Genomic DNA, 17,361 nt, shown 5'->3' with positions numbered 1-17,361 from the left:
TAAGTCGCTTTGGCAAAAGGCACATTTACATTAAAGCGCGGTATATATGAATGTATTATACGATATATCACTGGCCTTTCTTGATTGTCTTTCGCGAAACACAATTTATACTTGGACGAAAATGCAAGAGCTTTTACGTACTCTCGAGACTACGATCCGGAAAGGGTGCATCGCAATGTACAAGCAAGTCATAATTCCGTGAACTGCGTTGGAATAGCTTATCTTAAAATTTGAAATTTTTAAAAGAGTGACCAGAATAAACCTTGAAGTTCAGTAGACTACTGTCAAAGAGATAATTTTAAAATTGCGTGAATGCGTTCATCACAATATACATACTTATGCATTTCAATTCACCCACAAGTCCACTTTTTCGAAGGCTTCTCTCAAGAGAAACGATTTTTCATCTCTTCTTTTCAGTCGGCAAACTTTTACAACTCTTTTTTCATGTGTGAAATTACAAAATTGTATAAATCTACCCTACAAAACTGCTGAGGAAATATTAATAATTTGAAATGATCGTGTTAAATAGTATTTTTTTTCTTAAAGGATAATAAACATTAACATGTTTGATGGTCATGTCGAAATAAACAAATCTTGTGCTGACAAGTTTGACAAAGTGTACAAATCTGCATATATACTGTTGTAGTGTCTCTTGAAATCATAAAAAAAAGATGTATGTGTAATGCATCGAAACTTTCACCCTGCTGATATGTTTTCAAAAATAGCTTTTTTTTCTAGGGGTATGTCATGTTCGGAAAGTTTGCTTCTTATGGGATCCTCCACATAATGTATTATTTATATATTTTCTTCTGCTATACACTATACATGTATGCCCAATATTTTGTCGCGTGTGGAAATAAAGTGAGATTGATTGAATAGTGGATTATTCATTCCATTTTATCATATTTTCTCCTTTGCAACTTCACTTAAACGTCATTTTGTATTAGTTTGGCTAATATATTCAATGTGGCTTAATTAATTTTGATGTTCAATTTAAAATTAATGGCAACAAATTCGAAACGTTTTTCCCACGACCGCTGTTTTAACTGCGCGAGTTTGGCGTAGTTAATATTGGGTGACATCACAATATCTTGAAAAAGCGTGGGTTTTATCTAGATCGGTACGAACGATGGTGGCTGCTTTTCGTCCCGCTTAAGATCGTACATCTGGGGTTGTTGCTTCTTGTCACCGGACCTCTCATCGTTGCCACCGTCAGAATCGGAGGAGTAGTCGTCATCTCCTTGGTAACCCTGCCCTTGCTCCTTCCTACCTCGGCTTCCTCTGGCAGCCACGTCCATGCTCTCCTCAAGGGCTCGAGAGGGAAAACTAAAACTGTCCTCAGGACTCAGCAGTGGCATGCTGTCTACACTCTCCCTCTTCAGGGCGTCCCAGATGGACCTCTCGTACCTACTCTGGAGGCTTCTGCCGAGAAGCAGCTCTTCATCGCGAAGAAATTTGGCAACCTTATTCGGTTGGAGACTTCCACCCAAGGCTCCATGTTTGTACCAGTAGTCTGGTATGTATCCACCGAGCCTTCCGAACTCCATCTCGAATTCACCGAAGTAGGGTTCGAAGGGAAAGCCGTAGTACATCAACTGGTCTGTGACGTCTTTCAATTTTCCCAACTCATGGAGAAGCTCCTCCATCCCGAGTCGTTCGCTCCGGACAATTTCGTTGAGGTAGGCGATCCTTTCCTTCAGCGATTTCCGTCTTTTCTGTCTGAAAATTGAAGAGGTAAAAGACAATGTTCCGGTGTTTTAAAGTGAGATTTGCACTACCTCAAAAATTCCCAGGACCGAGAAATTTGCTTAACAACAAACTTTAGATATACACAAACATGTTATGCGAGGAACTCGAGGCGAGGCAAATATCCTCTCAAATATCAATCAATCAGTTATTATTATTATTCGATGGGGTAATGCTTTACAAATTCCTTTCTATAATTTTAGAAACACATTGATACTGCTAATACAAGTCGTAAGTGCTAGATTTGTGATGAATATGCAGCTTTTTTCGTTGAAACGTTCAAGCAGAATATTCCACCGATTCAGGCTTGTGTGCTGTTACTTGTGCGCCAAGGACGAGGATATTAAATCAGGATTTTGTCCGACTAACTTTTTGTTTGTACTAAGTATGCTTACCTGTAGAAAGATCCATTCAGCTTCATTTCCAGTCTGAGGTCCTCTGACAGGAGCCGGTGCTGATAATCCAGACTCTTTGTTTCTTCTTTCCACCCATGCGCTTTTTCTGTCAGCAGGGCTACCCTGGCTTGCAGCCTCCGTTTCAGGCGGTGGCTACCCCGGTACTTGGTCACCTCTCTGGCCACATTGTCTTTCATGACAGTCAGGAGCTTGAGAGCAGCCTGCTGGGTCTCCTTGCTCTCGATGAGCTCCTCCAACTTCTGGCAAAGCTTCTCCAGTTTTTTCTCCTGCCAGGAAAGCGGTCCGGACCCCCGCGACTCTTGTTCCTGGCGTTCCAAGTCATGCTCCAGGGTTAGAGTCTCCATGCTATCCTCTGTGCCCTGCATCGATACCAGGGCTTCTTTCGCATTGCGGGGAATGGGTTGCTCTTGATACTTTTCTTGGGCCGTTTTGGCGTTGGTTGATCTGGCTTGGGCAGGTGCTTTGGGCCTTACTTTGGCGTCGCCATCGTTGTGAATCGAAGGCATCTTGCCGTTTTCATTTTTAATCGGAGACGTGCTTTCCTGATTCTTATTGACATCTTGATCCCTCATTTTCTTGCCCCTTGGTTGAGGCTGTAGGTCTGGTAAACTAGCCCTTTTTGCAGCATCTTCTTCATCGGTTTGCCCTCCGCTGTTGTCCTCTGCTGCCTCGTCTTCACCATCTGCCTGGTATGTATGTTGTTGAGAGTCATTCCTTCTCTGTACCTCACCTCCTCGATTTCTAACTCTGGCCTTGTCTGTCGTGTTCTTGGTCATTTTGGATTCACTTGCCTGACTTTTTTGCGCCACCCCCACTTGATTTTCCCCTCCCGCAGTTTCAAAATCGTCTGATTTAGACTCGGCCTTAGCTTTTCTCAATTTTTGGTTGGTACTCCTTTTCAGAGGCGATCGATCGTTGGAATTATCGGGCTGCCTTTTTGCAAACGATTTGCCATTTTCGTGTTGGCCTTCTACGCCGGTTTCTCGTGTAGCCTCCGGCTTGGCATTTTTCTTGCTACCTCCTGATCTGTCTACGGACTTAGACATGTTGCTTCTCCCATGATTTCCAGGTTCTAGTGCAGGTGCTGGTTTATTGACGTATGAGGTTCGCTCCTTGTCCATGTCTGCGAGACTTTTTACCTTCTTTCGAACGTCAACGGGCTGTTTCGGCACTGGGTTGTTCTTGGCGACCTGTCGTGTGCTCTTTTGCGAAGCCTTGGACATTACCGATGGGGCATCCATCTCCGATGAAGATGACATCCCACTGTCGGATGCAGGGTTCCCGGCCAACTTTTGTCGAATGTGCTCGGCTTTGCACCACCAATCTCTAGCCAGATCCACCGACATTTCGCTCTTATTCAGCACGTCTGGAACCAACCTTAGAATGTTCTCGAATCGGTTGCAGTCCTTGAACTGACAAATGTGGTATGCCGACGTTTCGTCGAATAGAGTCGGGTCGATTTCAGACTCTCCAAGAAGCTCCTCCCAGTTGTTGACATTCTCTTCCAGACTGTCCACATCAAGCGAGAGCTGTCGGCACAATTCCCCAACCTCCTTGATCAAGTCTGGTGACAGTCCTTGGCCTTGCCCCTTGACCAGACCCCCTGTCTTGACCTGCAGGTCTCGGAGACGTATGAACGAGCTGTCATAAAAGAACTCATACAGCACAGTGTAGATTCTGTCTTTGAAGGTCCAAGCCAGTCGGCGTAGGTCCTCTATGTACTCGAAGAACATCTTGAAGAACATCTTGCTTTTGTGCCTTTGAGGTGATGGTGGGATACTCTTTATGACGTCACGGAGGGCCCCGAGGGAATTCACGGTGAGGTTTTGTGGGATGACTGCCTGGAGGTGCCGGTAGAGTCGTTCGACAGAAAAGCTGTCAACTCGCCGCACTCCGGCTTTGAAGCTTAAGAGTTGCCTGTGCATGGCGTAGTTCTGTTTTGGCCTGCTTGCCCCTATCATTTCATCGGGATTAGTCTGCAGAGGAATTACGGATCGATAACAATTGGTCACTTAAATATCCCGAGCAATGAAACGTATTCCAAATACTTTGTAAAGTACAGCGTAGCAAAGCACATGACACGGCCTCCAGATTTACAACTCGATCTATGCCTCGGGATCAGGGTTCAAAATTTCCAATGGGAAAACCAGGGCTGGATTTTACTAAATTACTGCTGATTGAAAAAAGCCTTGTATGCCCATCATATACAAGAGCACTAATAATACAAAGTTATGTTTACAACGAGGGTACCATGTCTTTGTTTTTCTTTTTTATTACTGAACAATGCAAAGTACAAATTATAAAGAGGTAAAGTCCCAAGAACTTTGTTATAACAGTGTTCCGCTGCATACGTAAGATGGAGTACTCAGTGTTGTGTTGGACTCGATTTGTATCCTGGCATTTCCGTTCAGAATTACGTCGGTTCTGGCTATAGACCACCGTCATTGGGCAACCATCTCTTTTTCTGCCATTCAAAGCAATGTAACCAAATTGAGGGTACCCCCCAAAAATGTCCAATCCGGGCCCTATACACACTCTAGACTCTTGTTACCTAACACATCCCCCCAGAAGTCTGTAAAGAATTCCTGAGATTCTGATCAAACAATGACCAACACAAAGGGGGTGGGATTCTCTCCGCCCCATATCTTGCATCATATGGACTGAGGCTGGAAGGAGAAATAGTCTGTTCCCATTTATAAATACGGTAAGTTGTATTACTACTGCCAGTGGATATACAGGGGTCAAGACAAACATGGCAGTATCATGATCAAGGTCCATAATCTAGTGACGTTTCACTGATCACTCCTGATGGCCTCCATAAATGCCGCTAACATTGTGTTAGGTTTGTGAGGGGCGACTGTCACAGAACAGTGGCTCTGCATAAAAACCGTCACAATGTTCGTTGCCATTAAAGGGGCCACTGCACTGAACTAGTGATGGTGTGACCATGGCCACCGGAATTGGCTATAGGATCACTATAGTGTGTGCCCCTGAGCAAGAAAATTTATTGCAGTTTCCAAAGTACAGCTGTTGGGATGGTCGTGAAGGAAAGTGGCTTAAATCTGGAGACTTGTTTCAGTATCTGAGTGCTGGTTCAATGTGTTGGATTATAGGATTGCATGTATTTTTTAAATTTATGTTGTCAATGTGGTCAAACGCTACTGTTTGAACGAAGGCACATTTGTAGTTTATCTAGCAACACGAAGACAAACTTCTGTGTACCAGGTAATAACATTGCGTGATAAAATGATACTTCAGAGTTTCATATTCATTTATTGTTACATATACATACTTTTATATCAAAATAACGTGACAGAAACTTGCATATTGCCTTCACCGTTTTTACCAGCTGAGTAACATGCGATGGAATTCCTCTGCAGTTCTGACTCATTTATCTCTACATTAGCTTGGCATTGGGAAAATGAGGCAGGTCGTTCAGCGAGGCCAAATGCGTAGTTGCCACTGCCACGTCTATTGTGACAAGATTATTTTCATGAAAAATTTAATACAGCGTCTAATTATCCTCACGAGCAATTTGCTGTTACCATGGTGATGCATCCAGCTTGTTTGTATGATTATGCATTTTTAACGGTTATGGCGTCCGTACTTGGATCGAGGACTAAGAATATTTTGTCAAAAGGAAATTATCAAATGACGAAACTGCTATACCAGTATCGAATGTGACTCATTATTTTTTTTTAAATTTCTTTTGTACGTGACGGGAAAATCAACCAGATTTTGGCCATTTTAATGCTGGTATACTTACTGGATGTTAAATATCTGCGAGAACAGACCTTTTCCAAAGCAAATTTAACAGAACAGTTGCATTATCCCGTTCTCTATTTTGAGATGTGCTTGTTCGGTCTTTTGCTACCTAGTATAGGAATTGTCTGTATCCAAAATCGGTTATCTTTGCGATGTTTTTCGTTCTGCCATACCAAATATGGGATTAGTCATCGTGTTGACTGTTACGCTTCAGTGCTCTCAGCTTAATTTATCATTTCCTTGACATGACAAAAGTGTATTTTACTACAGGAAACAGAACCCTGCTATTCGCGCCTTTACGAAGAGAGAGTGTCGTGTCAAGAGTTGGCCCTTTGAATCGGATTAGGGGAAAATAAACTCTTGGACCGCATATCTTGACCATTGGACGTTGCAATAAAATAATCTTGCACACTCGATGAAAATTATCGATAACAACTGCAGATAGTATCACGGAGCATGGCGAAAGACAGATACAGCTCTCTTATTAAACGTGCTCCGTGTGTTACAAATCAATAACTCGTCGTCCCATGCCATTGGATTGCCGACCATTGTCTTCGTTGTGTTATTGGTATTAGCATTGGTTCAATAGCTGCACAGCCGAAATCATACATGATGTTGGTGTGTAATTACAATAATTCATTGTGGTATACTAAACCTTGAATTTATCACAGTCCAATTTAAAAGTGTGGTTATTTTAGCTTAAATATTTTAGTTTAAACTTAGTAGAAGGGGGAAATTATCTGTATCTTCTAGACCACCTTCCTTTGTATTGGTCATTTGTTATTTAAATATCGTAAAGGCGACTCATCTGATGAACGTCCTTGCTAATATGAATAAACTGCTGCAGAAGCATTAAATATACCCCTCTTCCAAACTAGATTTAGAAAACAAACAAACAAACAAACAAACCCCCCCCCAAAAAAAACCAACTTGAGTTTAGATCTTCCCCAACCTCAACCCAAAGAGAATGGAGCTACAGAATCTACTAGAGACCTCGGGTCGAGAGTAGTGTTCTTCATCAACCCGACGAAAGGTTTTGATCAAGCGTTGCTCTTCTCTATGCAACATCAAACACTCTTATCTTGTAGCATGCTTGTCTTTGCGTTTGTGTGTTATGTTACGCTTAACTAGCCATGGATATTACCTGTCGAACCATAATTCATCACTGCCTACAGTTTACTGCCAAAATAATAATTTCTACACCCTAGCGTCGATGTGCTTCGTGTAATTATTCGTGTGCTATTTACACGTACCAACAGTGATCAAAATATTTTGCTTCCAACAGTACAGTGGAAGGGACGAATGTTTTATTTTTTTAAAGATCTTTTTAAGAAATTGTTTGCAAATATTTGCACAGTATTGTTTCATCTGAAATAGATCACAGCTAAATAATATTCGAACTGCGCATGCAATCACGAAAAACCTATGTTGATTTCTTAGTTGGGATTACTAACAAATAACAGGCAGGATAAATTTCACAAAATAAGGAATAACTCACGTAGTACGTGGCGAAGTAGCCATCCATGATGACGTCCTTCGTTTTGGAGATGTAAAAAATGCAGAAGGAGGTGGTTTAAGTTACCCAGCGGTAAGCTATCAGATAGGTGCGAACGCACTGTGGTTGATTTAATATCGCGCAACAAAGTGGCAATCGTCGACTGCCTCCCACACTATTTTAAGTCTCATCAGATGTTTGGATTGCCATGGCAACTGCTCAGACAACAATGCAAACAATGGCAAGTCACCACCTGGTTGCCACGGTACGGGGATTTGTCTGGTGTTTCTTCTCTGTCGAGTTGGATAGTGGGTGGTACCCTTTTGTAGCAAGATTATTTCTTGACCAAAATATAAACTCATTTTATAGGCTGTTGCCAATTCCTTAGACACTGATGCTTTTGTCCTGCCTGTCTGTCGATTTAACAGCGCCCCCTACCCCCTCTTTGTGTTTTTCAAAGGGATTCAAAACAAATTATAGGCCTATTACCTGCATAAACATCTAGTGACTGCTTGGATTCAAAGAGGGCGCTCATCACATGGAACTGCATATTGAGCGGCACCGTACCAGATAGCCGCCAGACTAGATATTCTCACGTTACTTATCAGTATGAATGATAGTCCGAGAGTGAGCAAGTGTCACAGGTAATATCGTCATTTTATAACCTTACCCTGTTTTCAGGCCTTGTCTGTTGCCACGTTTTCTTTTTAATGCAGGCGAATCAGATAAAGCTGTCCTGGTTGATATGCTCAAATTAGAAGTACAGGAAAACTCAATTTTACGATGATACATGTACCGGACGACATTCGGAAATCCAGTTCAGTGGCCGGTGAGTACATTTTTATCTAGAAAACGAATGTGGAAGTTGGTCTGGTTGCAGAGTTTCTAGGTTATCGTATTAAAGTGTTTGCAAAGAACAAGTCGATATTTGATGGAAGATTCACTCGTAAAAAGATTCACTTCCTTTTAAAAGAGGAAGAGATGCAGAAACCAATGCAGTGCACATCCTAAACCATTCTCCTTAAAATAGGAAGAAGTCGAAAGTTATTAATTTAGTTGAGTATGGAATTCCCCATCGGAGGTGGTTCATGTTTTTCTCTCGGATTTCCTGTTGTTGCACAAAGCAACAGTATTCAGATGTTCTTCGACGTCTCCCATTGACACTGACAACATGCAGTGACCCTCCCAAATATTTACATGGTGATAAGTCATGGAACAAAGTTAAAAACCTGTACCTGTCACCTGTGATGACGGGCAAACTCCTTGTCGTTAGAATATCGTCTATACCCCCAGCGTTTGTACTGCTCCGTCGTGAATTGCCTCACGATATCAGGTTTGTAGAACTGTCATTCCAGATTACTTTACTCGAATACTCTTTGCAATACTCTGCAACCCTTGTACTTCTTGACACGCTCTTGGATATGACACAGGGCTGTGGATAATTGTTCTCCAACATGTTCGCTCTGAGAAAAGGTGTGTGGTCAGGATAAAAAAACCGTCATTATGTTGTGAGCGGAATGAATTTGGCCGGTCACCTGAGGCTAAGCTTGACGCTATCATGTTTGTAAAGATGTATGAACCAAAACCTCGATTGTTTCATCGTCGCAAAATCACGTCAATATATATTGTTTATAAAATGTTTGGATGATTTTCATCTGCGTGGATGCCTCAAGATGTCGAACACCTACCCAGATGCATGCCAACCCTGACGAACCAGACCCCTGCGGAAAGACATTGGAATCCAATATATCAGGGCATCATGAATTGGCTGTATACATGAATTGAAGGCGGTCACAGTTTGCAAGCATTACACATTACAGCTTTAGGTTTGTTCCAATCGAGAACGGATTCGTGAGAAGCCCTAGGCAGGTCACGCCCCGTCGTCAACCTGCTGTTTGGTAATGTTGCACTACATCGTGTATTTAAGGTACCATCGGAGTGGGAAAACGCTGAAATTTACATTAAAGTGGATTTTTTGGGGGTAGGGGTGTTAAAAAGTCAGTAAATTACAAAATGATAACAGAGTAGGCCTATATGCAGATATTGCAAGAGGTGCGTGTATGGTTTTCTGAACTTTTTTTCTCTTCAAAGGGCTATAGTGATTTGGGTCAAAATTCTGACAATATACCATTTCAATAAATTAATGTCATTGCACTCTGAAAACTTAAAGTGCAAGGACACACTTAGGAGTTACACTCTCAGGTATTGGGGAGAATGTCGTCGGCCAACCACATCTACGCTACTGACATGCAGCAGCCAATCGGTGTCCGCAACACAAGATTGCCACCTCGCGCAGAATATTTCTGTACACAACACGGGCCAGTGCTGGGGACGCTGTCTACGCGTCCCAAACACGGTCGGCGTAGCCCGAGGCTGACTAGACTACAGCCAAATGCAGACGCGGGTGTGAAGAGACGTGAAGCGAGATGACTTGTCGCGCTTAAACCATGTCTGTGTCTGTCGTCGTATTGTGTGTTGAACGGGAAGGTGAGCTGATCATTCTGTCCTTTCTCGGCTAGAAAAAAATCTTTATGTCTCAGGAGCCGTGACTGTTAATTGAGAGAAGGCAAATTACATCTTTTGTTAAAAATCATGGGGGAGGGTGCTGTTGATGGAATAAGACACGAACCACCAGTGAGGTTCGTGTCTACCTACCTCAGAGAATCCTTGTGTCACCAACGTATTGATTCTTTATCAAACTCGATCGTAAAATATATATGTAGTCACATACTCCTTGAACTGCTCGGTAAGGACATCGTTGCTCTGGATGGAGAAGCTTTGGGTATTTAAACAAAATTGGCTGTCATTCAAGTTGATCAGTTCCTGAAAAATGGAAACAGCAGCAGCCTTAAGAGTAAGAATGGCTCAGAGAAAACACGTTGGTGAGGACAGAAGCAATTTTAGTAGAAATTGAGCGTCTTGGTCACCTTTAACATTGCAGGGAATGGCCTGCCTTTTTAGCGTCATAAACGTGAACTCAGTCAAAATATGAAGCTGTTCATTTTCTATAAGCAATGAAAAGCCCAATCCTGCATTCGACGACAATTATTAATTGGCTGATCTATGGAAAATGGAAAACAGGTGCCTGGTGAGTTATGCACTACTTTCTAGAACCCGCTCAATTTACCGCCAGAGTTGGAACGCGCCTCGGTAAAAGATTATGCAGTCATGATTTCTAGTTGCGTGATTGTGGTTGGTTTATTTCAATACGTCACAATTAGAACATAAAGAAACAATGTTATTACAGAATGAATAGGAGATGATGAATGGCAGATGCCAGACAGAAAGCAAAGGCTTGTTCATGGCCTGCGTGGTTCCTTATTTGTCACAATAATATTCATATGCAGCTGTAATTACAAGATAGAGGAGAGAGAGATAATTTAAGAAAGTAAAGATAACTGACGGTACAGCTGAACGGGAGAATTAAGCAAAGATTTTGATTGTCATAACATCTCAGGAAGTGAACACAAATCTGAATATGACCGCTTCATTATTAATTAAAGATATAGAGATTGTTGTCAAATTTAATATTAGGATACCCAGATGATATTTGTATCCGTTGAAAATTGATAGGGTGTTCAGCTTCTGGAATAGCGGTTCGGTATGGTCTCTAGGACCAGATTTTGTAATAACCTGCAGCGATTTTTTTGTAATAGTAATCATTTATTCATAGAGGTTAACGGAGAGTCTCCCCAAACTAACAATCCGTACTGAGGACGGGCCAAAGCTAGGGTATTATAAATAGAAAGTAGTGCATTTGTTGGCAGTATGTACTTCAACTTGCGCAAAATCCCTAGTATACGTGAAACTGACATGTGGATCTGCTGGTACTGCAGTTTCCAGTTAAGACCTTTATCAATAACACCAAGAAATTTGAAGGAACTTACTTGACTTATTTCTAAATTATTAACGTATGCATCGACAGTACTATTCATATCGGTATCAGAGAACGGCATATAACACGTTTTTGTTTCATTGATAGAAAGCCGATTACTTTGGAACTAATACGAAATGCGATGTAATTCTTTGTTTAAAGTATCGACTACTTTGTTTATGGTAGTGCGGTGTGGATGTGCCGCAATATCATACATTCTGGCAGGTGTTGTCTTGTTTGGGAATATTATAATGATTAACGGCTATCACTCTACCTGCAGAATTTCAAGTGGTCCTACAAAACCTTTACATGTAGCCTATTTCATTTCAGTAAAAATGCAAACTCCTTGTAGCTGTTTGAATAATAATGGTAATAATTATAATAATAATCCATGGAAAGTAAGTCCACGATTATGAAGTATTTGTATTGGTCTGATGGAATTCTCCTTCATTAATAGCGTATTTAGCTTTAGAATTCCAGACGTGTATTGTTTCGTAGCCTCGCCGTGTGCACGTAGTTTATCTCTAGAGCATGCACGGGGACACGATTCCAGTGTGCTTTGGTTTTATCTGGAGGCGGAGCCAATCGTAAGGAACTGTGGGTCGCAAATCTGTTGGAGTTTTGGGTTTTTTTCATACAAGGAGGCTCAAATGAGATTCTGAAGTGGAACGAAATGACATCAGGTGTTAGTTGTGTTCCGCAATTTGCCTTTAAGGACAAAGGATATTAGAATTTTCAGGAAATGCTGGAGTGTAGTCTGTAGATTTGGTGTCTTTTGAAAGTCACTTTGACCGTTGTTTGTGAATGTTTCAAACGGATGCCATGTGGGGGTTTGTTGTGATTACAGATTTTTTCATGAGGTACAGTGATCACTCTTGTCCACTTTAGAAAAAACCTTCGATCATTAAAAAAACCTTTTTCGGTTTGATCAGAGAAAACATATGGTCATGGTATTTATGAATACTATTTCTACTCTTTCTCATTATTACAATTTACAACCCCACGAGATGATATAAATTTGACTTTTTTCATGCAACAGATGCATAAGAATAAATTTTTCTGGCAGAAAGTGATGCATGTCCATTGTTTGATCTCTTTACACCTTTGCAACAAATCCCTCAGTTTTTAATTATGGCACAACAGGTTATTTGGGTCTCACTATCTCGTGGAGAGATTGCTACTTTTACAGAAACCTTTTACTGCATGGTTTGAATTTCCCAGCGTGTAGCACAGCCGAATGTCGCTCGTTGGGTGCATATTCGATGTCGCCGAGATACGTGGCGGGCACGGTCCTACGTCAGACGGGCCAAATACGCTTTTCACCGGCTTCTCAGCTCGCACCCTGCGCGGTGAATCTCGGACATCCCCGCGTCTCATCCAGCGCTTATCTTTAATTAGTTGGTCTCGTTTACGTACAATGAATGCACCCGTGTACATGTATTATATCAAGACACGGTAACTTCATTGCAGCATATGGTATTGTCCTATGTCCAGTTCTTTCAATAATATGTTAAATACCTTGTTTGGCTAGACAGGTTGTGAATTGGCTCATTACTCGTGGATAAAGGTACAAGCATTGGGTATATATAATTTCACAACGGCACGTACCATAATCATCATTCGTGCAGTTTAGTACTGTTGCGGCCGTAGATATAACATCAGTGGCAAATGTTTCTTTCCACTTTGGCATGTTAACCCCATATCAGTAATATTGACCACACATCGGCAAGAGGCCTCGTGGAACATGTCGTAGGTGGAACACGCTGAGCGATGCTATGCCCTTAAAGGTGTATCAAAGCTGTGCGTAGCGAACAATTACCGTGACATGTCATAGTATAATCTGAATCTCTAAGCTCTTGGCGTCCAAAGAGTGATTTTCGTAGCACTGGGATCTTTAAATTGGGTAAACTTTTCGATAATACTTTGATTATTAAATTTAAGATATGATAAACTATCTCTTTAGCTGTACTTGAAATCGAAAACAAGGCAAAACATGAACTTGTGTAAGGTAATGACAATGGGCTTGTCTTTTTCCAGTTTTACCCGACAGGACGGAGATAATGCTACACCCTGACTTCACGTCAGCCATGTAGCACACAAGCGTAAATGCGGGTTTACGGGATATCACTGATGCAAACCCTAATATAATCCACCTTTGTTTACATAAAATCTCAAACTCATTAGCTTCCCCTATGTTGGGTATATACATGAGTACTATCCCTTAATGGTGCTCTTGGCCCTCAATTTACACTACCACACCAGTGTTAAGACTACACTTCGAAAAATGTGATTTTAAAATCAACACCTTTTAATGTTATCAAGTGACCACACCGTAAGATGTTACTTTAACACCGCTGGTGTTACTTTGCACAACTATAAATGTTACAATGCACTGGAGCGTGTTAAAAGTAACACTAAATAACACCAAAACTTCAACACTAGTGAAAAGTGTTTGTGTCGTCCTCTGATAACACCAGGGGTGTTAAATTTAACACCCCAATTTTTGCAGTGTGCGAAACCCCATTATCAACTACAGATGTGGACATTCAGAAGTAGAGTTATTCCTTACTGCTGTTGTATTAGTAGTCAATGACTTTTGGTACTGTCAGTAACATGCATCCATAGTGACCTTGTTCTTACTAATTACAATACTTTTCGTGGTAGAATTGATCTTGCGTGGAGAAAATGGTACATTATTTGCTGATTTAAGTATCATCGCGTTGCTTCTCGAGCATGTCCTGGAAATTAGACTGGACATCTGTCCCGTTTTCGTTGCGAGGAAGAGCAATTTAGAATTGAATTAGCTTCAGTGTTTTGTGCAGAATGCAAATATGAAAGGCTACGTTTATTATAAATGATGGCCGCTGGTTACCAAGCAGTTGACTTGGGACCAAGACTTGTTTATATCACAACGATGGTGGATAGAAAGAGAAGAGTCCTTGATCGAGACGAAATTATAAAGTTCTTAGATGTGTTCCTTGTTTTATCAATGTTGAGTCAGTGTACGTAGACATTCAGCGAGGCTGAGAGCATCTTCCCTACCGGCCGTATAAACATGTATCGCGATGTGTCGTTTGTCTCAGGTTGCTGTGCCTTTTCTAGTGTTCGGTTAAAGAACTCTAGCTATTTATCTTTTTATCGCCCACAAGCACTCTTACCCTTTCTGAAGTCGCGCGTGCAAAAGCCCATTAACCTGAAAGTTTCGATACTTGGAGTGCTTCACGCGTGACCCCAGAGTCCTTCACAACATCAAAGTCAAGAACTTTGTCAGCAAGGCGTCGAAAGTTCGCACGACCGCAAAAAGTCTGTTGCCGCTGCTCTGTGTGCAAAATGCCCTCAAATCAACACTTAATAGGTCCAGGTAACTGAAAATCCGGCGTCAGTCTCACGTAGGCCAGCCTAAACCAGCACTATCTCTCCATCGGATGGCTCTAATGGTAAACAATCTTCGGCTGCATCTCCCATTTTCTTGAGTCAACAGGGAAGTGTGTGAATTGTGTTATGCGAGAGTTTGGAGTGATTTGCTCCGCGCGGAAGGCAACGCTGCCTTATCGAGCTGCCGTGTTGACCGGGAACTGTGCCCGCGATGGAACCTCTCGACATGACGGAGGTCGTTACACGAAACGCAATCCTCGCTGATTTGCTCAATTTGCGCCGGGTTTGAGCGGGACCTTTCCTCTCTCGTGTCCCCAATCAAATGCCGCTTAACACTGAAGCCAAAATTGTGGACTTGACGAACTGGGGGATTTGCAAGCTTGACCCATCTTTTCGGAATGCAGACTCAATAGCTTTAGCTGCCGAATCACAGCACGTCTGGTTGAGTGCAAACCACTCTCATAATTGTACAAATCCAGGACACTGCTTCCTGTCCACTTTATCTTGGCAAGTCAAGGACCGTTATTTAAATAGTAATTAAGCTTGTGCTTTATTCTTGAAGTATTGATGTCCACACCATTGTTTTGTGTCTAACATCTTTGGCACAAAATGCAGCTTACCATATCTGTATATATATAATTATTCTAGGCGAAGTTTATGATGGTAAGTGTTCTCAGGAAATCTCTAACCCCTTCCTATTATCGTTTCAGCATTAACTGACCGATATACAGTATGTGATCTTTGACTCCTGCATATCATTAAGAGTACCCTCTTTAACTCATGAAGCGTTTTAGGTTCCAGTCATGGGTTATCAAGAAGTGCTATCCTAATAATATGTTGACAGAGGCTGCTGTTGATGTCATGTCACGGCCAGCCTTGCCTCGGTCAGCCGTGAAAGTCTCATTTGTACAATGCAACACTGACTCCGAGGTGTGACATTTCTCCACTCACCACCGATTTCACACCATATTTCACTCAGAAAATGTAACATTACTTGCATCGGTAATAGGATGCATGTTAGTTGCGCATGTCTTTCATAAGGTAATATTCAGCCTTAAAGAACATATAAGCAGAAAGACCAAATGCTTGAACGAGCAAATATCGAGCGCATTAGAACTGACCGACCCGTGATATATGAGCCCCACATACACTTGACTTCAGTGGTCTTAGATCTGGATAAGAAGTCAAGAAATATTGAAACCATAATATCTTTAGGCCTGATGAGAACTGGAGCCACATTAATCATGGCTGATAATCGAGCTTCGTGGTACAAAATAATTAATCATCACTTGGAAGTTCCAGTGTTCTCATTGACTTGTCGTGTTATGCATTGAGGTGAAGGATTGTTCGTGGCAACACTTAACTTGACATTCTCAGGGACGCGTGTTTTTCATATTTATATCTTTTCCAACTTAAAGGAGTAGATCTGCAAAGAAGAAGTTACTCTATTAACGGAAATAGTTAAGCCAAAATGTTTCGAAGTCTGTGTTTTTATTCGTATTCTTAAGCTTAATTAGTTTTCGCTGATACGCTGTGTGATCTTAAACCCGTCAATTAGAATGCATTGGCGTCGATGCTTCGCCATTGTTCCTGTTGTTTCCTTCAACTGCTTGATTATAAAGCATCCTCTAATAACGTATATCGACTAATTCGATCTGGAAGTGTTGATGAGTGCGGCTTACAAGCTCAGATTACTCCCCCGTCGGATTTCGTCAGTCGGTGACAGACTCTCGAGTTCGAGGTCCCAGAACTGTAGCCACAGCACGCAGGGGTCCTTCGAAGTCTATTTTTGAGAGCTTTGATTGATTGGGAGATGATGTTCAGATTAAACAAGCCCGGCCACGGTTAATTTTTGGCTCACATCGAATGGGATACGCGTTTCGTATCTGGCTAAATAACTCTGATAATACCAACCTCCTACGGATACATTTTTAAGACGAAGGTAGAGAGGGAGAACATTAGAGGTGAACACATGTGAAATGTAAAATAAAACGAGCACATTTCATTAGCATTTCAATCCATGCACCACTTGACTGCATTTACCAAGCTACTTCAGCCAACACCATCGACTAAATTGCGGCGCTAGCCCTGCCACATGCTAGAATTGGCCCCTTTTGAAAGCACTCCAACTGTCCCACGTTTATTTCCCTTCTTTGCTTGGCTCCTTCCCGGTACTTGTTGAGGTAGTACCTCACACTGTCCTCTTGCCTGGATAAACCACCCTCTAAGAAGCCTTTCCAGTGGCCTCTCGAGTGCCCCTTGAGTGCCAGAACAGGACCTCCGGATGTTATGCGTGAATTTTTTGACGAGAGCTGACTAATTACTGAGGCTCACGGCGGTTCCCCCCCCCCCGTTATAGGTGGAGATTCTGTCACCTTCAAGACTAGGGTCATGGATTCGACCGCAACGTTCATAAGCGCGCAGGATTGTGAAGAGCACTGTAATGAGCCCGGTGATGTCCGGATTTCTTTTAAAGGAGTTGTTAATTGATCGTATTCGAACCCTACCCTGTTGATTTCCAAGTTGTTTCTTGTTTTTGTGAATTTTAGTAATTACAGTGATATCAGACGCGAGAAAATGGTCGATAGCGTTTGAGATGCGAGGAATTCATGAGGAGTACTGTTTTGGTGCACTGAAAAAACGTCTATTGCAAATAGCAAACACCTCGTTAGCCTGCGCGTACTGTAATG

General features: G+C 41.9%; 1 protein-coding gene and 1 long non-coding RNA gene across 2 annotated transcripts in view; one reads left to right on the top strand and one right to left on the bottom strand.

Moving 5' to 3' along the window:
- Positions 1-92: 92 nt before the first annotated feature.
- Positions 93-7,717, bottom strand: LOC110976865 (uncharacterized). The gene is made up of 3 exons (XM_022230517.2): positions 7,426-7,717; positions 2,142-4,138; positions 93-1,719 (listed from the first exon to the last, which is right to left on the bottom strand). Exons 1-3 carry the CDS (start codon positions 7,450-7,452, stop codon positions 1,113-1,115), a joined length of 2,631 nt encoding a protein of 876 aa, XP_022086209.2. The 5' UTR covers positions 7,453-7,717; the 3' UTR covers positions 93-1,112.
- Positions 7,718-9,689: 1,972 nt separating this feature from the next.
- The window catches only part of LOC147796263 (uncharacterized), a 49,764-nt gene continuing 42,092 nt past the window's right edge, over positions 9,690-17,361 (top strand). The window contains exon 1 of the long non-coding RNA XR_015428202.1: positions 9,690-9,909. This is a non-coding gene — a long non-coding RNA (uncharacterized LOC147796263). The remainder of the gene's footprint in view (positions 9,910-17,361) is intronic.

Source organism: Acanthaster planci, linkage group LG17 (genome assembly GCF_054643075.1).
Source record: "Acanthaster planci isolate LZ-2023a linkage group LG17, COTS_SCS, whole genome shotgun sequence".
NCBI lineage: Eukaryota > Metazoa > Echinodermata > Asteroidea > Valvatida > Acanthasteridae > Acanthaster > Acanthaster planci.
Note: the sequence above shows the minus strand (reverse complement) of the source record. Positions and strands in the feature narration are given on the sequence as shown.

Coding starts and splice junctions, on each gene's coding strand:
- LOC110976865 (XM_022230517.2), bottom strand. CDS start 7,452: ATGGATGGCTACTTCGCCACGTACTAC. Junction 4,139..7,425: donor GCTACTTCGCCACGTACTAC/GTGAGTTATTCC, acceptor ATTCCTCTGCAG/ACTAATCCCGATGAAATGAT. Junction 1,720..2,141: donor CTGAATGGATCTTTCTACAG/GTAAGCATACTT, acceptor TTCAATTTTCAG/ACAGAAAAGACGGAAATCGC.